This window comes from Camelus ferus, chromosome 13 (assembly GCF_009834535.1).
Source record: "Camelus ferus isolate YT-003-E chromosome 13, BCGSAC_Cfer_1.0, whole genome shotgun sequence".
NCBI classification, from domain to species: Eukaryota; Metazoa; Chordata; class Mammalia; order Artiodactyla; family Camelidae; genus Camelus; species Camelus ferus.
In genome coordinates this window covers 12,732,078-12,755,665 of record NC_045708.1, presented here as the reverse complement: position 1 = coordinate 12,755,665, position 23,588 = coordinate 12,732,078, and the positions used below count along the sequence as shown (strand labels likewise).

The 23,588-nt window shown below is 48.9% G+C and overlaps 1 protein-coding gene across 1 annotated transcript; it reads left to right on the top strand.

The window, feature by feature from the left end:
* Positions 1-1,394: 1,394 nt before the first annotated feature.
* Positions 1,395-22,433, top strand: TAS1R2 (taste 1 receptor member 2). Its single transcript, XM_006188266.2, has 6 exons — positions 1,395-2,234; positions 4,058-4,358; positions 6,766-7,539; positions 11,861-12,070; positions 20,362-20,485; positions 20,955-22,433. Exons 1-6 carry the CDS (start codon positions 2,059-2,061, stop codon positions 21,881-21,883), a joined length of 2,514 nt encoding a protein of 837 aa, XP_006188328.1. The 5' UTR covers positions 1,395-2,058; the 3' UTR covers positions 21,884-22,433.
* Positions 22,434-23,588: the final 1,155 nt, after the last annotated feature.

The following is a 23,588-nucleotide window of genomic DNA, read 5'->3' as shown; positions in this document are numbered from 1 at the left end:
ACGGTGAATCAGCACTGGGGCTTTTGATTAGCTGACCCGGAGGGTGGATAAGGGCAGTCCAGAGAAGACCTCCCTCCCCCCCAACCCCACTGTACAGATGAGGAAACTGAAGCCAGGAGCGGGAAAGCCAGCCCTAGAACCTATACCTCCAGATACCCCCTGCAGGACTCTTCCCTTCATTCTATGGACTGGGTCTCCTCCTCACCCCACTGGTTCACATAGGCCCAGAGAGGGCCGGGGCCAGGCCCCAAATCACACAGCAAATCCCGTGTCTTTCCACAGCACCATGAGGCCTCTCCCTGGTGGTTTTAAGTGTCTGTGGGTTGACACCACCCCAGGGGAGGTCAGGGCCAGGGAGGGGGTGCTCCCTCTGGAGTTGCTAAAGACAGCCAGCATCTTTCAGGGTAACTTCAAGAAGCTCTGGGTTCTGTCAGCTGGGCACAGAGCCCGGGGTGCCCCCTGTGGCAGGTCATTTCATTACAAGAAGGAACAATCTCACACTCTGGCAAATTCACCTTTCTCCAGGTGGTTCACACATGCCATTCTATTAATACCTACATCGATCCCATGAGGCCAGAATTCCTATTTCAGTAGGAAACAGAGGCTCAGAGAAGTTAAGAAGCCTGCCCAGGCTCACACAGCAAACAGAGCTGATGTCCAGTCCAGGTCGGCCAGAGTCATGCTCCCTCAGGGATCCTCAAGTGTAGACCCACGCATCAGCAAGAACCAGTCAACGATGTAAGTCTGTTACGGGGGGCCCGGAGACGACGCAGACAGGAGGGTCACTGCAGCTCAGAGCAGAACCTGATTGTGTGAACTGGGGCCAGGGAAGGGTTCTTGGAGGAGGTGAGGCTCAAACTGGCTCTTGAAGGAGGAGCAGGGCTTGGCAGGGGTGGGGCAAGGGGAGAGCACTGGATTTCCAATCCCCTTTGTGGCCCTTAGAGCCTCCTCCTCCCACAACCCTGGACCCCAGGAGCAGCGGACAGGCCTGTGACAAACCCCTCTGGGTGGGGCATTGTATAGTAGGCCCCTCCGTCTCCCTCTAGAACACACATTTGAGGGGCTGGAAAGGACCAAAACAGCATTCTGTGGACAAGGGTCTCTGATACAAGCAGGTCCCTAATTTGCCAGAGCTGTCTCCCTCCATCCCACTACTTGGGAATTGTCACCTTTAATGTTAAGAATTTTCAGCTTAACTTTCTTCCATCATCCCTGACCCTGGATGCTGGATCCAAGGGGGGACACCCAGAGGTGGCCCCCTCTACAGAGCTGACTGACGGATCGTTGGGCTGACAGATGGCACCTGTCAGAGGGAGAGAGGCCCTCTTCCCTCCTCCCTCCTCCCAGTCTCTTTGCTGCTGTTCTGCTATTTTTATCAAAAGCAATGACCTCGCGATGTTATGTGGCCTGGAGGTTAAGAACAGAGCCCTGAAACCTGGCCGTGTGATTTGAATCCCAGCTCTGCTGATTGTGCAACAGACGGTGAATTTCTGAACTTCTCTGTGCCTCAGTTTGCTCATCGGTGAAATGGGGTTAGTAAACGTCCCCGTTGTTGTGAGCACTGAACGAGATGGTGAATGACAAGCACTCAGCATGATTCCCGGTTCTTATCGTCAATGGCTGCGGTTTTGGAACATCTATGTTGGGCCAGGTGCTGTGACACATCATCCCATGCCAGGCCCAGCTTGGTCAGGCTCTGAAGTGTGGGCTCCGTTTGCCAACCGAGTCTGTCTCCTGATGGGACCATGTACTCCCAAATGTTTGAAACATCAAGAGGATGAGACCTGACCTCATCCGAGTGGCAGAAGTCGTGGGTGTGGCCAAGTGACCAGGACATGCTCTACCTCCAAATGGGGTTCGTCTAGGCCATCCAGGCTCCTAATTCCAGCCTCTTCTCCTTCCCCCAGAGCCCTCAGACCTCTCTCCCAGGTCCCAGGTGCTTTTCTGCCCCAAGGACAGCGGCAGGACCAGTATGTAAATGTCTGTGCAAATCCCTGGTGTCAGGTTGCCAGCTCTCTGGGGAGGCAGAGCCAGCTCTGAGACCCCCACTTCCCAGCAATGGGACCCCAGGGCAGGGCGGTCTGCTCCCTGCTCTTCCTGCTACGGGCCCTGGCTAACTCGGACTCGGACTTTTACCTGCCTGGGGATTACCTCCTGGGGGGCCTTTTCACCCTCCATGCCAACATGAAGGGCATCGTCCACCTCGACTACCTGCAGGTGCCCAAGTGCAAGGAGTGAGTCTCAGAGTGAGGCTGGAAGTGGCAGCGGAGGGCGCGGGCGTGGGGGTGAGGTGGGAGCTGGCTGAACCCGGACCTGTGGTCCTGGGGAGGCCAGGCAAGGACCAAGGAGTCAGAATGCTTCTCATTCAGTGCCAAACCCCCATCCTGGATGCACCCTGCTGGTTCCCAGGGAGACCCCACATAATGTACATTATCAGATTCTTTGGCGATTGTGTTCTGAAACTCTGAGACTTGGTTGTCCCGATGCCTTGTCTCCTAGTAAAGAATTACAGGAGTTTTGAGTTTAGAGGGGTCTTTATTTGAGGGGGAGGTAGGTAATTAGGTTTGTTTGTTTGTTTGTTTATTAATGGAAGTACTGGGGATTGAACCCATGACCTCATGCATGCCAAGCACACGCTCTACCACTGAGCTATACCCTCTCCACTAGAGGAATCTTAAAGACCATCGAAACCACCCTCATGCCCTCTGGCAGCTGTGGGACCCCCAGTGAGTCCATGCCAATGCCCAGGTGTTCCACCTTCCGGAGGCGGAATGCGATTTTTCTAACGCAGGTTCTCGGACTGGAAGGAAGGTTTGCATTTTCCCAGGGCTGTGGTTGGGTGGGCGGGGGTGTTTCTAGGGCTGGAGGAGTTTCTTCTGCCCACCCTCACCCCTTCTGTGAACCCCTTGGGGTGGCAGCATCACTCCGAGATTGAGTGGGCCACCATTGTGCAAGCGTGGAGGCTGGGACACTGGAGCTGGCCTGGGATTATAAAATAGTTACCTTGTGCAAAGAGGATGAGGAGGCACTCTGAGAGAGAGGGAGAAAGGAAGGAGAGTGCCAAGATGACTAAATCTGACTATAAGAAACACATCATTTGTAGGATGTTGGGGAAGATGGTACGCTGGCTTGAGAATGGTGAGGGTGAGGGTGCCAGTGATGGTACTAAGCATGATGTTGGCTACTGATGCTTGTGATGATGGTGGGAAGTCCAATGAAGTGATGGTGGTGATAGAAGTGATGGCGGTGATGTTGATAATACTGACAATAGTAATACAGGTGATAATGAAAATGGTGATGCTGGTGGTGGTGATGGTGATGGTGACAGTAGTGGTGGTGGTGGTGGTGGTGATCTTGGTGATGGTGGTGATGATCTTGGTGATGTGGTGGTGGTGATGGTTATGATGGTGATGGTGGTGGTGATGGTGATAGTAGTGGTGGTGGTGGTGGTGGTGGTGGTTATGATGGTGATGGTGGTGGTGGTGGTGATCTTGGTGATGTGGTGGTGGTGATGGTTATGATGGTGATGGTGGTGGTGATGGTGATAGTAGTGGTGGTGGTGGTGGTGGTGATCTTGATGATGGTGGTGATGGAGGTGGTGGTGATGATGATGGTAGGGGTATTGATAATGGTGGTCACAGATACGAGGTGACCGTGATGGCAGTGGCGATGATACTGGAAACAGGAATAGTAGGTGAGGATGGTCACCGTGGTGATACGGGTGATGGAGGCTGTGGTGGTGGTGGTGGTCACACTGGTGGACACTGGTAGAGTGGTGGCAGAGGTCATAGGGGTGGCAGTACTCATAGCAGTGGTAGTGACTGATGGTGGCCACCGAGCTCATAGCGTCAGAGGTGGTCACAGGGACAATGAGGATCTTAGAGAGATGAAATAGTAAGAACGACGTGGTGAAAATGCCAGAATCTTCCACAGTGGTTCTTTCTCGGGGGATGCTGTGGTTTTCCTATTGGAGGCAGGCGGGACAGGTCGGCTCCGGCCTCCCCTCCCCTCCTCGCTCTGATCTGTTGCCCACTCCACCCTGTTGTGGCCGCTCCAGGTATGAGATGAAGATTCTGGGCTACAACCTCATGCAGGCCATGCGCTTCGCAGTGGAGGAGATCAACAGGGCCAGCAGCCTGCTGCCCGGCGTGCAGCTGGGCTACGAGATGGTGGATATCTGCTACGTATCCAACAACGTCCAGCCCGTGCTCTACTTCCTGTCCCAGGACGACTACTTCCTGCCCATCCAGGAGGACTACACCCACTACAAGCCCCGCGTGGTGGCCGTCATTGGACCTGACAACTCTGATGCCGCCATAGCTGTGGCCTACTTCCTCTCTCTCTTCCTCCTTCCACAGGTGAGACCCCTGGGCCCTGGGGAAAGGGCCTGGGGCAGAGGGCAGCTGAGTGATGGTCCAGAGGGCTCACCTCCCCCTACCCATCCTGGGGGCGGGTAGATGGGGGAGCAGAAGCAACATCAGGACTTCCACCCCAATCCTGGGAAGGCAGCCAGCCTACTGGTTAAAAGCTCAGGCTTTGGAGGCAGGCAGACCTGGGTGTGCATCTTGGCTCTGAGTCTTGACAACTGTGAGACTCTGAGCCTTGACCACTGTGAGACTCTGAGCCAATCTTAACTCTCCTGAGCCTCAGTTTTCCCACCTCCAAAGTGGGGTGAGAAGGGTTCCATCCTTGGACTGTCTGATGATTAAAGCGTTCAACAATGAGAGTTTCTAGTGCCCAGTAGGTAGTCAATAATGTTACTGTTGTTACGTTAAGCATCTCGCATGAGAATGAAAACCTGGAAAGTGCTCATTGTTACGCTGTAGGGTTGCCTAGCACAGGGTCTGCTGCACAGTAGGTCCTCAAAAATATGCTGTAGTATTACGACTGCTATTATAACTATTTTCATTACGATCGCGTGATCTAAAGGGAGTAGTTTGGAACTGGCAGAAAATCTCTTGTCATCAACAGCAGCTAACCCAAGGCTTGGCACACAGTGGGTAGTTACAGATGCTGTAATTTTTGCTGTTGTTTTTATATCAGGTGCCACAGATCTGACTTGTAGTATGCTCGATAAATGTTAATATTCTTATGTGAAGCATCTAGTCCAGGACTGAACTCATTCCGTCATTCGTTTAACAAATACTTGTTGAGCACCAACTGTGCCTGCTACTGGTGTAGGCGCTGGGGATACAGCTGGGGAAATACACAGAAATCTGCCCTCCTAGAGCTTATCAACTAGTGGGGAGAGACAGACGATACGTGCAAATAAATATGAGGTATAAGATGATAGAAACTGAGAAGTGCAATGGATAAAAGGAAAAGTCAAGCAGGCTAAGGGAGATGGGGCACATCGGGGGGCAGGTGGCGTGGACACAGGGACGATGGATCTCCATCTTGAGGGAGGTGAAGGGGGAGGGAGCTCTACGGGCATCTGGGAGAAGAGCACCCAGGAAGAGAGGTCAGGAAATGCAGAGGCTGGGAGATGCCTGGTGTGTTTGTGGAACTGGGTGAGCAGAACTGGGACTAGTGGGAGAGCGGGAGGTGGTGGAGTCAGAGCAGCAAGGGCTGGAGCCAGTGATGGAGCCTCTTAGGGACCAGGGAAGGACTCTAGCTTTTCTTGAGTGACATTAGGAGCTGTTGGAGGGTTTTGAGCAGAGGAGTAATGTGACTGGTGTGCACGTGTGTGTGTATGAGAGAGAGCGAGAGAGCAGGGTCACCCTGGAGGCCACGTTAAGTGTAGACTGTAGTGGGGAGGGAGGAGAGGGGTGATGTGGGGAGATGGTAGGCATGTGATGGACACACTTTGAAGGTAGATCCAGTGGGATCTGCTGATGGATTGAATGTGGCATGTTTGGGAGATTCGAACCAAGGAGGACTCTACAGTTTTTGGCCTGAGTAACTGGAAAGATGGATTCACTATTAACAGAGTTGGGGAAGGTTGTGGGTGAAGCAGGTTCAGGGCAGACAGGAGTTCAATTCTGGCTATGTTAAGTTTGAGATGTCTCAGGTAGGCAGCCGCAAATAGGAGTCTGAAATTTAGCAGAGAGGCCAGGCCAGGACTATGGGGAGCGGTTAGCATGGAAGTGGTATTTAAAGCCGGGAGCCCGGATGAGATCACTAAGGGAGGGGGAGCAGATGGAGAAGAAACAAGGACTGAAGGCTGAGGGTCCTGCGAGGTCAAGAGATCATAGAGAAGAGAAGGAAGCAGTAAAGGAGGCGGAGCAACTGATGGGCTGGAAAGAAAACCAAGAGTGTGACATCCCAGAGGCTGAGGGAGGACGTGTGACTGATTGGATGATGGTGGTGAGGAGGAGGAATGCTTGATGCTCAGGGACACACAGTAGGTGCTCAATAAATGTAACTAGATCATGGGAATGATCATGATGGAAACCACTTAGCCCAGGGCATGGCACACAGTAGGTGCTTGATAAATGTTCCTACAAGGATAATCATGATACTGATGTAAAGCACCTGACCTAGGGCCGGGCACGTGATAGATTCTTACAAATGTTATTACAATGATGACCATGATAATGGTGGAGTAAACCAATTAGTTCAGGGTTCGGCACATAGTAGGTTCTCACTAAATGTCACTGCAATGATGACCATGATGACAGTGGAGTAAACTACCTCACCCTGGGCGTGGCTGGCACTATGGGCTCCCCAAATACCACCAGAATGATGACAGCGGGTGGAGATTTCCTGGGACGGGGAGGCCCAGTGAAGCCCTCACTAATGCCAGCGACCCCTCCCCTCTGGCAGATCACCTACAGCGCCATCAGCAACGAGCTGGGTGACAAGCTGCGTTTCCCTGCGCTCCTGCGCACGGTAACCCGCGTGGATCACCACATCGAGGCCATGGTGCAGCTGATGGTGCACTTCCGCTGGAACTGGATCATCGTGCTGGGGAGCGGCGACGACTATGGCCGTGACAACAGCCAGCTGCTCCACCAGCGCCTGGCCCACCTTGACATCTGCATCGCTTTCCAGGAGACACTGCCCACGCCGCAGCCCAACCAGACGGTGACACAGTCGGAGCGCGAGAGCCTGGAGGCCATCGTGGGCAAGCTGCGGCAGAGCACCGCGCGAGTTGTGGTCCTGTTCTCGCCGGAACTGGCCCTGTACAACTTCTTCCAAGAGGTGCTGCGCCAGAACTTAACGGACACCGTGTGGATCGCTTCCGAGTCCTGGGCCATCGACCCAGTCCTGCACAGCCTCACAGAGCTGCAGCGCACGGGCACCTTCCTGGGCATCACCACCGCGAACGTGCACATCCCAGGCTTCAGCGAGTTCCGGGTGCGCAGCTCCCAGGCCAGGGGGCCCGCACCCAACAGGACCACCCCGGGAGCCACCTGCAATCAGGAGTGTGACACCTGTCTGAACGCCACCAAGTCTTTCAACAACATCCTCAGGCTCTCAGGGGAGCGCGTGGTTTACAGCGTGTACTCCGCAGTCTACGCCGTGGCCCACGCGCTGCACAGCCTGCTGGGCTGCAATCAGACCAGCTGCCGCAAGGAGGTGGTCTACCCTTGGCGGGTGAGGCTCCGCCCGCGGAAAGTGAGGGCCCCATGGAGCAGGCGCAGAGTCCATGGTTGCCATGGAGCCCGCAGGACGCCAGCTGCTCTGCTCTAGCCTCCCCTTCCCTTGGTGGGTTCTGTGCAAACAGGTGGGAGAGGCCATTGGGACACGCCCTACCTCCAGACACACAGGAGTCCTTCGTGGTAACAAAACAAAATTTCTTTTTAAAAAAAATTAATTTAATCATCGCCATTCACGATAGTACGTCCTTGGAGATTTGGGTGAAATTCCCTAGAAAGAAGTCCCGCAGGCATTGGGAGCCCCAGTTCCCCCTGCAGCCTCTTTAGGGTGGAATCCTTGGAGACAGGCTTGTGTATTTCCATCAGCTCTGAGGTTCATGGAGGATCTTCTCAGCATCCCAGTTCTGCATCACCTCGAGTTTAAATCTGTGTTTTCCTGGTTTATTCACACACACCCTGCCATAAAGCCTTCGGAAGGTGTGGAAGGTTTTACTGAAGATCTGGAGGAGCAGAGGGGATGGACATCAGAGATGTACACTTTATGTCCGACTGCTGTCGGACAGCTCAGCTTAAACAGTTCTTTGGCTTTTTCATAGATCAGAGCGAGCTGTCCACTCTACTGCTCAGCCACCCCCTTGACCCTCATCTATCTCCTGTCTTTATCTTCCCTTTCCTCCCTTTTTCTGGATACCCTCCCCTGTCACCAAATACCTGTTCACTTCCTTAGCAGAGAAATTGAGTTCACTCTTTAACCCCACCCATTTATTTATTTGTACCCCTTCCACCTCACAATCTCAGAGCCTAACCTAGAGACCATCAGTGTTTATCTTTAAAAAAAAAAACTTCGTTATTCTTTAAAAGGATAACTGAGGCCAGTTGGTAAAATACTGTATTTTACTCTATATCCTGCTACATTAATCATACACAGAATTATCACGGGTGCTTTTCTGTTTTACGAGCACCTACTAGGCATCAAGTGCCCAGTATATATCACTTATATATACATCACAGATATATATGCCCAGTATATATATCATGGCTGTCCTCTGAGGTTGATGATCTACAGACAGGGAGCTGAGGGACAGTTAAATCAAAGTGACTTTCCGGTGATTGCTTAGTGGTAAGTGGCAGACAGTGGCTTTGACCCAGGTCTGGCTCATTTCACTGTGGTTTTCCCACTTCACCGTCCAGTTGCTCCGCCAGCCATGACTGGCAGTAGGTGTCATGCAGCACTGTCGAAGTCTTTCCTTCTCTAATAGTGGAGACCAAGAGCACTGAGCATAGCAACCAGGATATCCAGTCCCATTGCCTGAGCACCCACTATGTGCCAGGCCCTGATCGGTCTCTGCGGAGTACAGCAGGAAGTCAGGGTTGTAGTGATGCATGGGGAGGACAGGGGCCTCACTGGGTGGGAGAGGGGCAGGGAAGGCAGGATTTAAGTAGAGGGGAGAGCAGGCATTGGACACTGCAGGAGGGGCGTGGGAGGTGGGAGGAGGTGACATGGTCATGTGGCCAGTGTGGCCAAAGAGTTGAGGGCAAGGGGATACGGCAAGGGCAAGTGACATCGGAGGACACCCAGCACCAGATGAAGGGGCTTTGGCTGGGACATACGAATAGCCCACGAAGAGTTTCAAGCTGAGCACTAAGATGATGTTTTTGAGACAATCCAGAGGTGAAAGGCTGATAGAGACAAGAGGCAGGGAACTCAGTGCATCCTATGCTGGTTTCCCCCCAGGTCTCCACTGGCATAAACAGTGTCATCGTGTGGATTAAGAAATGATACCTTTTGTGCAGACAAGTTTGACAATGATGGCTGTTGCTCCAGGTGGACACAGCCAGGCAGGGGCATGGCTGGATAAGCTGGGTGGGCTGGGCTCCTGCTGTCCCTCCCTATTGCCCTAAGTGGACCCACTTGTGCAGGGCACAACCTGCACAACTGTACGTGGCGTCCTTACACCTCTCCCCTCCCATGGCTAGGTTATGCCATGCCACCCTGTTTATTTTTGCCATGACACTTAATCCCAAATTGTTGTTCCTATGTTTATTTACTTTCTTGTTTGTGGGCTGGTCCCTACCCCACCCCTCAAATGTAAGCCCAAGAGACCTTTCAGTCCTATTCAGTGCTGTATCCCAAGCTGCTGCAACTGAGTCTGGCTGAGGGCTGACTCTCAGTGAATATTTGTTGAATGGATGGGTGAGTGAGTATTAACTATGTGCCCAGAACTGCACTGACTCCTTTACATGAATAACCATTTATTCCCAGTTACCCCATGAACACAGTTCCTCTGTTCCTCTGTGGTTGCTCTTCCAGATGAAATAGAGATTCAAAGAGGTGATAGGCACCGAGCTAGGGAGTAGCCAGATGGTGAGGAAGTATGGCAGGGGCAGAGGGGATGGAGGGGACAGTGCCCTTAGGAGAAGCAAAGCAAGGGAGAGGCCCTGGGGATGATGCAGAGACTTGGAGATGGAGGCTGGGAGGATGTGCTGCCATGGTGATGGCAGGGGTGGGGTGGTCCAGCCAGGGGAGGCTTGGTAAATCCAGGATGGCAAGTAGGAGGGAGCTTTGGCCGTCCAAGGGGAAATTTCCAGCAGGTTACTGAGGGTCAGAGTACTGAAGTCTTTTCAGAATCTTCAGGTTCAATACCTTTATTTTACAAGTGGGTGGATGGGGCCCTTGGGGCCCTAAGAGGGACCATCATCCAGGCAAGACCACAGCCTGGTTCATTTGCTACCGGCTCGCTCTCTTCGCTCGCTTTCCCTGTACCCTTCTCTCTGCCTCTGTCCACCCCACAAGCATCTCAGATATGGCCCATCTACCTGTCTGTTGGGAGGCAGACGGTGACGAACTGAGCAGAGCTTTGGAATCAGGCAGACCTGGGTTTGAGTCCCAGTTCTGCCACTGCTAGCTGTGCAAACTTGGGCAAGTAATTTAACATCTCTGAGCCTCAGTTTTCTCATCTATTAAATATAAGGAATAATACATACGCTGCTGAGTTACTGCGAGGATGAACAATAATGTACGCACATCACCTGGTGCAGAGAAGCGAAGAGTCCTCCTCCTCTTCCTCATTTGTTTCCAACACCTGTGTGGGCCTTAGGAGAGAGCGTGCGGCTTGGGCCAGAGCCACTGTTGGGGGTCGGGGTGGGGCTAGGGGAGGAGGCAGAAACGAGACTTAGACCTAAAAGGAGAGCCAGGAGAGGCTCAGGCCGCTGCTGGTAATAGTCCAGGCTCTGCCCATGTGGGAGAATTGCAGGGACAGTGCTTTCTGACTCCATACCTTGGACCCCTGGAATCTCAGGTTGCTCAGCCCAGCTTGGCCAGATCACTGCAAGGGTGTGAGACAGACACCAGCACCAGCTCCCCAGGGGCCTCTGCCATCTTCATTCCCGTCCTCAGGCTGACCACTGGGGTAGAGCCTCTCTTCTCTCAGCTCCCAGGCCCTTTGTTCTCAGACCCAGCAACCTGTGCAAATTCCAAAAAGACTTTCAGAGCCAAGATCTCACTCTCTCGGCAAGGCAGAGGGAAGGCTAGGGAACAAGTCCCTTGTCTGTCTGTCTGTCAGTTCCTGAGGTGAGTTGAGCTCTTGGCCCCCAAGGTGTCACCCAATGGATTCTCCCATTGATGGAGGGGAAAATCTAGGAGCCAGAATGATGGGATATGTAAGCTGGAAGCCCTTTTGGGATCAGCCCAGAGATGTTCAGTGACTAGCTCAAAGTCACACAGCAAATTGAGGACAGAGCTAGGACTGGAATTCAGGCCAAAGGATACCCAATCCACAGCATGTTCTAGTTCATACCAGCTTCTGCATAGTGAGAATGATGGGGGAATGGGGTGGGGAGAGACTGAAAAGAGAATTGGCTCCAAAATGTGGGGCAGCAGGCAGGCCGTGGGGGCCAGAGGAGACCCTTGCATGTGGGAAAGGCAGTGGACTCTGGACCTCAGGTATTGACTCCCAGAGGGATGGCCGAAGTGACTTCCAGGAAAAAGGGATAATATTGACAATTCAGTAGAATTCACTCATCTACTTCTTCAGAACCCAGGAGATCAGATTTTTGTTGCTCCCACTTTGCAGAAGAGGAATCTGGGGTTTATAGAGGTGAAGTGACAGATCCAAGGCGTCATGGCAGGTGGTAGAGCCGATGCTAAACCCAGGTGTATCTGACTCTCAACCCCTGCCTCCAAATGGCCACATTTCCAAAGTTTTATTGGCCCCATTTTACAGATGTGGAAATCGAGGCCCATGGGCTGGTAGCATTTCTCCCAGGTCTGGCCCAACCTCAGATACCAGCTCCATTTCCCTTCCCTCTGGCCCCTCTAGCTACTTCAGGAGGTCTGGAAGGTCAACTTCAGCCTTCTGGGCCACCAAATCGTCTTCAACCAGCAAGGGGACCTGTCCATGCAGCTGGATGTCATCCAGTGGCAGTGGGACCTGAGCCAGAACCCTTTCAAGAGCATCGCCTCCTACGACCCATCGCAGTGGAAGCTGAAGGACATTGGTGACATCTCCTGGCACACCCCCAACAACACGGTCAGCAGAGGGGGTGGCAGTGGGCAGGGCCTGGGGGCTGGGCATCAGGGTGCACTCTGGGGTACAGGGGTCCTTTTACCTGGGGTTCATTATTGGTAGCTAGAAGGGTATCTACTTGTGGATGTATTGTCTGGGGTCCTGACCTTCCTCCGTGATGGAGAACTGTCCAAGTTCAGGGCTTTCTGGCTTCTCAGGACCCAGGATCTCAGGACATGCGTGTGTTAAAGGCTTCAACTCTCGTGCCCACGCTACGATGCCCACCCGACTCTTGTATGACCCCATCTTAACCAATTACATCTGGAATGATCCTACTTCCAAATAAGATACTACTCATCTCCCTATTTTATGGGTTAGAACTTGGAAGGCACAGAGTGGTTGCGTGACCTGCCCAAGGCCACACAGCTTGATTGTGTCTCTCTACACAGCACTCAGGTGACACTCTTTCAATGAATACTCACATTTTGGGGACGATAGCTCTGCCTTCCACCGTGTCTGACATCTTTCAGTCTAACGTGCCTTTATTTCACCCTTTTTTCATAATAAGCTGTCAGAATGCTTGGCGTGAAGAAGATAGAGACCCAGCCCTGTGGGGTGAGGGAGCGGATCTAGAAGCTTCTCAAAGAGCCTTCATCACTCTCCCCAACCCCACTCGACCTCTGTTCCAGGGGCATTTGGTGCTTTTACTTCTTGAGCTTTCCAGGATTTTTTCCCCCAAAACTTTAAATTGAAGTATAGTTGATTTACAACGTCATGTTACTTTTAGGTGTACAGCAAAAGAGATTGCTATATATATATATTCATTTTCAGATTCTTTTCCATTGTAGGTTATTACAAGATATTAAATATAGTTTCCTGTGCTCCAGAGTAGGTCCTTCTTGGGGGATTTTTATGGCATCTATTGGGCTGGTGTCTTTATCAATGTGCGTGAGCTGCCATCACCAAGAATCACCACCTGGGGGACTTAACCAACAGAAATGTATTGTCTCAGAGTTCTGGAGGCTAGAAGTTCAAGATCAAGGTGTTGGACGGTTGGTTCCTTCTCAGGGCCGTGAAGGAAACTCTGTTCCAGGCCTCGCTCCTGGCTGCTGGTGGTCTGGCGGTCATTGTTGGTTTCCCTTGACTCCTGCTGCATCACCTGACCTCTGCCTTCATATTCATGTGGCGTTCTCCCTGTGGGCGTGTCTGTCTTCCAATCTCCCTCTTTTATAAAGACATCAGTCATACTGGAGTCAGGGGGCCCACACCACTCTGGTATGACCCCCTCTTCACGAATTACATCCTCAACGATCCTATTTTCAAATAAGATCGTATTTTAGGTCCCGGAGTTAGCACTTCAACACTGGAATTTTGAGGGGACACAAGTCAACACATCACAATGTCTTAGCCTGGGTTTCCCCCAGAAAGCAGAGCCTGAGATGAGGGCCTCTGTGCAGATAGTTCATTCCAGAGAGTAGAATGAACTTAACCTTGCAACAAGGGAGGGAATGTTAATGATCTGAAGTCTTTTTTTAATGTAGGCATTTACAGTTATACACTTCCGTCTAAAGACTGCTTTCATTGTATCTCATATGTTTTATTATTTTAAAAAAGTATCTTTAATTATGGTTAAAAAACATAAACTTTACCATCTTTATTTTTTCTCAATTTTTTCATTGTGGTAAAATACACATAACATAAAATTTATCATCTTAACCATTTTGTTGTTTTGTTTTGGGGGGAAGGTAATTAGGTTTATTTATTTACTTATTTATTTTAATGGAGGTACTGGGGATTGAACTCAGGACCTCATGCATGCTAAGCATGTGCTCTGCCACTGAGCTACATCCTCCCCACCCCATCTTGAACATTTTTAAGCGTACAGTAGAGTTCAGTGGCTATATATTTACACTGTTGTAAACAGCCACCACCATCATCCATCTCTAGAAATCTTTTCGCCTTGCAAAATTGAGACTCTCTACCCATTAAACAATAACTCCTCATTCATTGCTCTCCCCCGGCCCCTGGAAACCACCACTCTACTTTCTGTCTCTGAATCTGACTATTCTGCATACCTCGTATAAGTGGAAGTATTTGTCTTTTTGTTACTGGCTTATTTCACTTGGCATAATGTCCTCAAGGTTCATCTGTGTTGCAACGTATATGTCAGAATTTCCTTCTTTTTCAGGGCTGAATAATATCTCATTGTGTGTATGGATCCTGTTTTGCTTATCCATTCATCCATAAATGGCCACTTGGGTTGCTTCCACATTTTAGCTATTGTGAAATTAATGCTGCTGTGAACACAAGTAAACAAATGTCCCTTCAAGACTCTGCTTTTAATTTTTTTGATTATATAACCAGAAATATAATTGCTGGATCATATGTTAATGCTATTTTTAATTTTTTGAAGAACAGCCATGTTTTCCACAGTAGCTGTACCATTTTACATTCTGAACAGTGCACAAAAATTCACTGTTCCAGTTCCTCTACATCTTCACCAACACTTATTTTCTGTGTTTCATTAGCAGCCATCCTAATGGGTGTGCAGTGGTCTCTCATCGTGGTTTGGATTTGTGCTTTCCTAATGATTATGGATATTGGGCACCTTCTCATGTGCTTTTTGACTTTTTGGAGCTCTTCTTTGGAGAAATGTTTATTCAGGTCCATTTTTTTTCATTTTTGAATTGGGTTGGTTTTTTGATTGTTGCTGAGTTTTAGGAGTTCCCTATATATCTGGATATTAATCCTTTATCATATGTGTTATTTGCAAATATTTTCTCCCACTCTGTAGGTCTTTTTACTCGGTTGATGGTGTCTTTTGATGCATAAATTTGAAAATTTTAATTAAGTCCAATTTGTCTATTTTGGGGGCTATATTCCCTGTGTCGTATAATATATACTTCTTTTATACTTAATAGTTTATACCTCTTAATCTCCTACCCCTATGTTGCCCCTCCTCCCTTCCCGCTCCCTGCTGGTAACCTTTAGTTTCTCCTCTATATCTGTGAGTCTGTTTCTCTTTGGTTATATTCACTAGTTTGTTGTATTTTTTTAGATTTTACATATAAATAATATCCTATAATATTTTTCTTTCTTTGTCCGACTTACTTCACTTAGCATAATATCCTCCAAGTCCATCCAAGTTGTTGAAAATGATAAAATTTCATTTTTTTTTTGGCTGAGGATCATGTGTTTTTTTTCCCTTCATTTTGTTAATGTGTGTATTACATTGATTTTTATATGTTGAACTATCCTTGTATTCCAGGAATAAATCCCATGTGGTCATGGTGTATAATCCTTTTAATATGCTGCTGAATTCAGTTTACTAATATTTTGTTGAGAATTTTTGCATCAGTGTTCATAAGGGATATTGTCGGTAATTTTCCTGTAGTTTCTTTGACTGGTTTTTGTATTAAATTGATGCTGACCTCGTAGAATTAATTAGAAGGTGTTCTTTCTTCAGTTTTTTTTTTTTTTTTTTAAGAGTTTGAGAAGGATTGGTGTTAGTTCTTCTTTAAATATTTGGTACAATTTACTGGTGAAGTCGTCAGGTCCAGAGCTTTTCTATATCAGGAGATCTTTTTGATTACTGAGTCAGTCTCCTTACTAGATATAAGTCTAATTCAGATCTTCTATTTCTTCATGATTTAGTATTGGTAGATTTTGTGTTTCTAGGAATTTGTTTCATCAAGTTTTTCCAATTTATTGGTGTATGATTGCTCATAGTACTCTCTTGTAATTCTTATTTTTGTAAAATCAGTAGCTATTGTCCCTCCTTTCATTTCTGATTTTAGTAATTCGAATCTCCTCTCTTTTTTTCTTAACCAGTCTAGCTAGTGGTTTGTCAATTTTGCTGGTCTTTTAAAAGAACCAACTTTTGGTTTAATTGATTTTCTCTGTTATTTCTCTATTCTCTATTTTGTTTTCTCTCTGATTTAATCTTTATTACTTCCTTCCTTCTGCTAGTTTTGGGTTTAGTTTGTTCTTTTTATAGTTCCTTAGGTTGTAACGTCATTATTGATTTGAGATCTTGCTTGTTTTTAGTGTAAGTGTATATAGCTTTAAATCCCCCCTCAGTACTGCTATGCTGTAGCCCATGTTTTGGTATGTTGTGTTTTCGTTTGTATTCATCTTTAAGTATTTTCTAATGCCCCCCTTATGATTTCTTTGATCAATTGGTTGTTTAAGAGCATTGTCTAATTTCCACAAATTTGTAAATTTTCCAGTTTTCATTCTGTGATTGATTTTTAACTTCATCCTTTTGTGGTCAAAGAAGGTAGTGTGATATCTATCTTTTAAAATCTATCCAGACTTAATTTATGGTCTAATATATGGTCTGTCCTGGAAAATGTTCCATGTGCACTTGAGAAGATGTGTATTCTGTTCTTGTTGGGTAGAGTGTTCTGTATATGTCTATTAGGTTTAGTTGGTTTATTGTGTTGTTTGAGAATTCTGCTTACTCACTTATGTTCTGTCTTATTGTTCTATCCATTATGGAGAGTAGGGTATGGAAGTCTTCAACTATTACTGCGGAACATTACATGTTGAACTGTCTTTTCTCCCTTTCATTCTGATGGTCTTTGCTCCATGTATTTTGGGGCTCTCTTGTTGGGTGCATATATTTAATTGTTAAGTACATATTTATAATTGCTATATCTTCTTGATGTATTGACCCTTTTACTGTCATAAATGTTCTTCTTTTTCCCTAGTAACCATTTTTTGGGTATTTCCCCCATCTGGCTTCCTTTGAAATTTTATCTTTGTCTTTTTTTTTTTTTTTTTTTTTAGTTTGAATGTTATATACCTAGTTGTAACTTTTTAAAAAGTATTTATCCTGCTTGGTGTTTGCTGAACCTCCTGGATCTGTGATTTGGAGTTTGTCGTTAATAATTAGAAAATTCTCAGCTTATTCCTTCAAATATTTCTTCTCTTTCTTGCTCTCTTCTCCTTTGGGTATTCTTATTATGTATATGTTATATATATTTGCAGTTGTCTTATAGTTCTTGGATATTCTGTTCTGCTTCTTTTTTTTCCATTCTCTTTTCTCTTTGCTTTTCAGCTTGGGATGTTTCTATTGACATTATCTACAGGCTCACCAGGTCTTTCCTCAGCCATGTCCAGTCTACTGATGAGCCCATCAAAGGCATTCTTCACTTTTGTTACCGTGGGTTTTTTAAAAATGTGTTGCATTTCCTTTTGATTCTTTCTTAGGCTTTTCATATATCTGCTTATATTACCCATGTGTTCCTGCATTTGTCCGCTTTTTCAATTAGAGCTCTTAGCATATTAATCACAATCATTTTAAATTTCCAGTCTGATAATTCCAAAATCTCTACCATATATATCTGAGTCTCATTCTGATGCTGGTTTTCTCTCTTTAGAATATTTTTTTTCATTAACATGTCTTGTAATTTTTTGTTGAAAATCACAAATGATGTAGTGATTAAAATCAGTGGAAGTCCTCCTTTTCATACATTTAAATATGAGGTTTTATGTTTATCTGGGTAGGAGTTAGGCTATGTTTAATATTTGCTGTAGCTGTGGTGTCAGAGGCTAAAATTTCCTCTAATGTCCCCTGCCTCTGCCCCTTTTTGATCTTCCCTGCTGGCTTTGGGTTTCCCTAGAGACTCCTTTGTAAATGGAATCTGAGCCTTGCAGATCTTATGGTTGTAATTCCCTGTTATTATACAGGAGTCTGAATGATGCGGTGGTAAGATGTGGGAGGAAGGGAGGCATTCTAAAATGATCTAGAGTGACGAGGTTTTATTCTTTCAGTGAGCCTATGCCCTGGGCTGTGTCTCTCTCAAGTGCCTCTCAGCTCTCCCCACCTTAGATGTGACAGGAAAGCTAGTGGGGGGGCTGAAGCTGGGTACTTCCCTTCCCCTATGTCAGTTAGGCTCTGGTAACACAGTTTCCCTTGAGGGCAGGCCTTTGTTAAGAAGAGCAGAATGCTCTGGGTGTATTTCAGATAGGTTACTTTTTCCTTTCCCCTTGCTGAAGAGCCATATATATTTTTCTTCTCTTCTTTGTCTACATGGCTGGAAATATTATCCATAGGCTTATAACCTCTAATTTTATATCTTCAGACTGGACTTCTCCCCTCAACTTTAATTCAGATATTCACTTACCTACTCAAACTCGCTCCCTAGAGGTCTTCCCATCCCAGTAAAGGGCATCATCATCTTTCTGTTGTTTTACCAAAAGCACTGGCATTATCCTCTACTCCTTTCTTTCTCATCCAATCCAGCAGTAAACCTTGTCCACCCTGCCTCCAAAACACACCTAGAATCTGGCCACTTCTCACCTCTTCCACGACTATTTCTTTAGTCAGAACCACCATCGTTTCTCAGCTGGGCTATTACAATAGCATCCCTGGTCTCTTGCTCTGCCTTTACCTCTCACATTCTATACTCAACACAGAAGACGGGGCAATCCTGTTAAAGTGAAGTCAGAACCTGTCACTCCTCTGCTTGGGATCCTCCAGTAGCTTCTCATTTCACTCACAGTAAAAGCCATAGTATTTTGACTCCGTCTCTTTGAACAGATCTGCCATTCTTCTTCTTGTTCATCTTGCTTGAGCCGCACTGGCTTTGCTGCTTCTCAGCTGTGCCAAGCCTCCCCACCACAAGGCCTTTGCACATGCTGTTCCCTCTGCATGAACAGATATCTCCATGACCTGCTCCCTTCCAGCCTTTATGTCTTTGCTCCAGTGTCACCTGCTGGGGGAGGACTTCCTTGCCCTCTCACCCCATTTGAAATTGCAATCAATTCTTCTATCATTTTCCATCTCCCTTGCATGGCTTTATTTTCCTTCACGGTATTTATCACCATTTGTCGTATCACATTTTTATGTGTGTGTTGTCTCTCTTCCCCATGAAAATATTCATCCCATAAGAACAGAGACTTTGCCTCATTTGGTTCATGGCTATAGATCCAGTGCCTGGCATTGGTATGCACTCAGTACCTTTTTGAGTGAGTGAACAAGTGAATATCAGGTTGAGACTCCATGGGTAAGAGGTTGGATTAATTTGGTTCCTTAGGTGTTAGGGGTTAGTGAAGAGATGAGTTTGGAAGGAGGGGGGAGGATACATGGCAAAAGGGCGGTGGGGTGTAGGTCTGGTTATGGTGTGTGTGTTGTGTGTGTTTGTGTGTACATACCTACACATGTATGTGGTCCCGTGGGAGGCAGAAAGACCACAGAGGGCCTGGAAAGGCTGGCAAGGATCAACTGATGGAGGGTCCCTGAGGGTCTTCCATGAAGTTTCAGGGAGGAGAACGAGACGCCTGGAAACATCATGTGACAACCACGTGCAAGAGAGACTACAGGGATGGACCAGGAAGGCAGGTGACCTCTGAGAGGCAAGAAGAGAAGGGCTCTGGGGCCGAGGAGCCCTGCTGTGGCTCTTCTTGTCTGGCCTTTGGTCCTTGATATGTGTACTCTTGTAACACCCTCCTAAATTGGTTATCAGAATGATCTTTATACAAGCCGAATCAATCAGACCACTCCCCACTCAAGAGCCATGGCTGCCTCCCACTGCCCCTACATTTTCAGTGTCAGAGTTGAACCTTCTGAATGCCTTCCACCCTCTCCGTGGGTGTCCTGACTCCAGCCAAGCCCAGATGCAGCCTCTTCCCAAACATGCCATCCCCCTCCTCATCTCCACCTCATTGCTCTTACTGTTTCATCTATTTGTAATTCATTCATTCATTTAATAAACAATCATTGGAGGCTTCCTCTGTGCTGGGCACTCTTCTAGGTTCTAGAAATATAGCGGTAAAAACAAAAGACATAGCCACTGCCCACCTGCTTTTTTCACCTGAAAACTCCTGCCCCTCTATAAAGGCTGTGCCAATTAGGATTCTTGGTGGCAAGTGACAGAAAGTGATGTCAGCAAAAAGTTGATTTATCCTCTGACATCATTGAAAACTCTAGAAGTCAACTGCAAGGCTTCAGGCAAGGCTGGATCCAGGGTCTCACTCTCCATCTCCCAGAACCTTCCTGAGGCAGTTCTCCCCACTGGAGACCAGAGGGCTGAGAGTCACATTCTAGCCATTCAGCAACCTCAGAAAGTCCTCTTCTCAACGGCTGGATGGTGGTACCCAAACAAGGTGGATTAGGTCTTTGGCAGGCAAAACTAAGATGGTCCCTACAAGGATCCAGTTCTAATGGAAATCCCAGTACTGCTCCAACCTCCCAGACAGGGGCCAGGTTTCCCTCCCTTGAGCAACCTGATGGGGAAAGAAAGACAGAATAGGGAGGCCCCCAGAGTTTGGGAAAGAGGACTCAGGGTCTCTTGCCCTCCTCCCTCCAGATCCCTGTGTCCAGGTGTTCCAAGAGCTGCCAGCCTGGGCAAAAGAAGAAGCCAGTGGGCCTTCACCCCTGCTGCTTCGAGTGCATTGACTGCCTCCCTGGCAGCTTCCTCAACCAAACTGCAGGTATGATTTATAGGCCCACACACTTGCCCTGCCCCTGCCCTGCTCTGCCCTGGTGGGGGGTGGTCTCTGAGGCCCTTCACCTTTGGCAGGGTCTCTAGGGTCTGCCCTAGAGGACATAAGTGTCCAAAGGCAGGGACCATGTCTCTCCCACCAAAAAGCGAGGTCTCAGAAGAAAGGAATTACAGTTATTAGGCTCTGAGTCAAGGAGCCCTTGGTTCCAATCCAGCCTCTGTAACTTCCTGGCTTTGTGAATTTACCTGGCTGAGCCTCAGTTTCCTCATCTGTGAAATGGGGTTGCTGTGAGGAGTTGATGAGGCAGTGGGTGTGAGGGACTCAGTGAGCGCTGGCAATGACCGCAGTGGTCACCCTTGGCTCTTTCTACTGCCGGGGCCTGGCCCACTGCAGGCGTGGATGATGTGGGTGCAGGGAAGGTGGCTTCAGCCTGATTGATTGCTGTGGGCTCTTGCAGATGAATTTGAGTGCCAGCCCTGCCCAAAGTACGAGTGGTCGCACAGGAATGACACCTCCTGCTTCAAGCGGAAGCTGATCTTCCTTGAATGGAACGAAGCACCCACCATCATTGTGGCCATGCTGGCTGCCCTGGGCTTCCTCAGCACACTGGCCATCTCGGTCATCTTTTGGAGGCACTTTCAGACGCCCATGGTTCGCTCGGCCGGGGGGCCCATGTGCTTCCTGATGCTGACGCCGCTGCTGTTGTCGTACATGGTGAGCCCCGTGTACGTGGGGCCGCCCACGGTCTCCACGTGCTTCTGCCGCCAGGCCTTCTTCACACTCTGCTTCACTGTCTGCATCTCCTGCATCACCGTGCGCTCCTTCCAGATCGTCTGTGTCTTCAAGATGGCCAGCCGCCTCCCGCGTGCCTACAGCTACTGGGTCCGCTACCAAGGGCCCTACGTCTTTGTGGCGTCCATCACGGTGCTCAAGTTGGTCATCGTCGGGGGAAGCCTACTGACCACGACCACTACCCTCACCCACCTCAATGACCCTGTTGACCCCAAGGTCATGATCCTGTCCTGCAACCCCAACTACCACCAGATACTGCTGACCAACACCAGCCTGGACCTGCTCCTCTCCGTGCTGGGCTTCGGCTTTGCCTATGTGGGCAAGGAGCTGCCCACCAACTACAACGAGGCCAAGTTCATCACCTTGTGCATGACCTTCTACTTCATCTCCTCTGTCTCCCTCTGCACCTTCATGTCCGTCTATGATGGGGTGCTGGTCACCATCATGGACTTCTTGGTCACTGTGCTCAACCTCCTGGGCATCAGCCTGGGCTACTTTGGCCCCAAGTGCTACATGATCCTCTTCTACCCGGAGCGCAACACACAAGCCTATTTCAACAGCGTGATTCAGGGCTACACCATGGGGAAGGACTAGCACTCCCGTTGTCTGCCCACTGGGATGAGGACCTCAGTGTTGGGAGATGAAGGCCAGGGAGTCTTGCTTGCTCAACTCCAGATCGATGCAGGGAAGCCACTCTTGACTCTTACCCCTTTGTCCTGGTCTCTGATTTGACGTCCCTCTGAGGTTCTTGGCATCCTGGTCATCTTTACCCACCTAGTGATGGATGCCTATTTCCATTTTGTTCCTTTCCATCGAGCTTTTTAGCTTGCCAGGCACTGTCACCCCATTCTAGAAAAGACCACCCAAAGTGACCTGTTGGTCTCCAAGGACGAGTCTGGTTTAGCAGCCTACAGCTGCCATCTGGCGGTCACCATGGGTACCTGCAGGTTCCGGCTCCCGGTGAAGGGAAGCCACGCTGGTGGGCTGGGCCCGTGTTGGTGTGGGAAGATGTGAGTTCAAGTAATGCTGCCCGGCCTCATTCACTAGCTGCCCATGTGTCTGTGTCTCCTCCCCCAGATTCTCCCAGAGCACGAACCCCCAGATTCTCTGTCGTCTCTGAGTATGGCTGAGCCCATAAATACTTGTGAATAAAGCTCACTTGGGTGAAATGAATGAGTTTTGTTCTTGTTTTCCAGAAGTCCCCTGAAGAAGATGTGGAATCAGAGACCTCGGTTTCAACCCCAGCATTGCCTCTTCTGAGCTGTGTACCTTGGGGCAATTATTTACATATAGTTCCCCTTCTCTAAAATGGGAGGATCGAAGCATCAGAGCTAATGAGTGCAAAGGACATACAGTAGGTACTTAATAAATGCCAACCATTGCAAATCCACCCGTCCCTGGAACCATCAGGGACAAAATAATGTTGTTTCTTTTTTATACCTCAGTGTCCATGGTATATATTCTAGTCCATGGTACTAGCTTCTGTTGGAAACCAGCCCCCACCCAGCAAATTCTGGGTGTTGTCGTGGGGGTGCTTGTGTCTCACGTGTGCTCCGGACCCACTGTGCCCCTTGGCACTGCCGAGCCTGAAGAGGCCGCGCTGCTGGGTGTGGCTGTGCCCACCCCCGATGGTGGGCTCCAGGGGCAAGGGGCCCTGATTCTCCTGCCCGAGAGTGAGACCTGGCCTCTGACAGCTCACCAGGTCAGTGCAGAGACCTCCAAACTGCTGCCCAGAGAGACCAAGTGATCGGCTCAGGGGCACCCAGCTCAAAGCGGAGAGGGAGCGTCAGAGCCACAGGGCACGCAGGCAGAGACAAGGAGCCCTGAAGACTTGGTTACTGCAGTGACACGGTGGCTTCTTAGAACTCCCCTGGGAGTGATGTAGAGCTTGGCCAGCACCAGCCCTGGCAGGAACAACGTCCCCTGCAGCTGGGACGGCGGGACTGTCTCCTCCTTGTCCTGAAGTTACCTCTCGCATTTCAAGGTGGTGGGTGGTGGGATCTTGGCTTGAATCATCTGGGATTTGGGGCAACGGCCTTCACATTTGGGGACCACTTCTCCATAATGGCGGGGACAATCCCTGTCTCTTCCCGAGCCTTCTTCTGGAGCCTGGCACAGAGCAGGTGCTCCGTGAATACTGACGGACCAGCTACATCCCTGTCAGTTTTCTCTGTCTTCTCTTTCACCACCCGTTCCCCAAACCACTGCGTCAATTCAGTTCATCGTTCATGGCCTTGGGTGCCGGATGCTGACAGGTAGTCACAAAAAATACTTGTCCTTACAATGGAGGAAGACAACA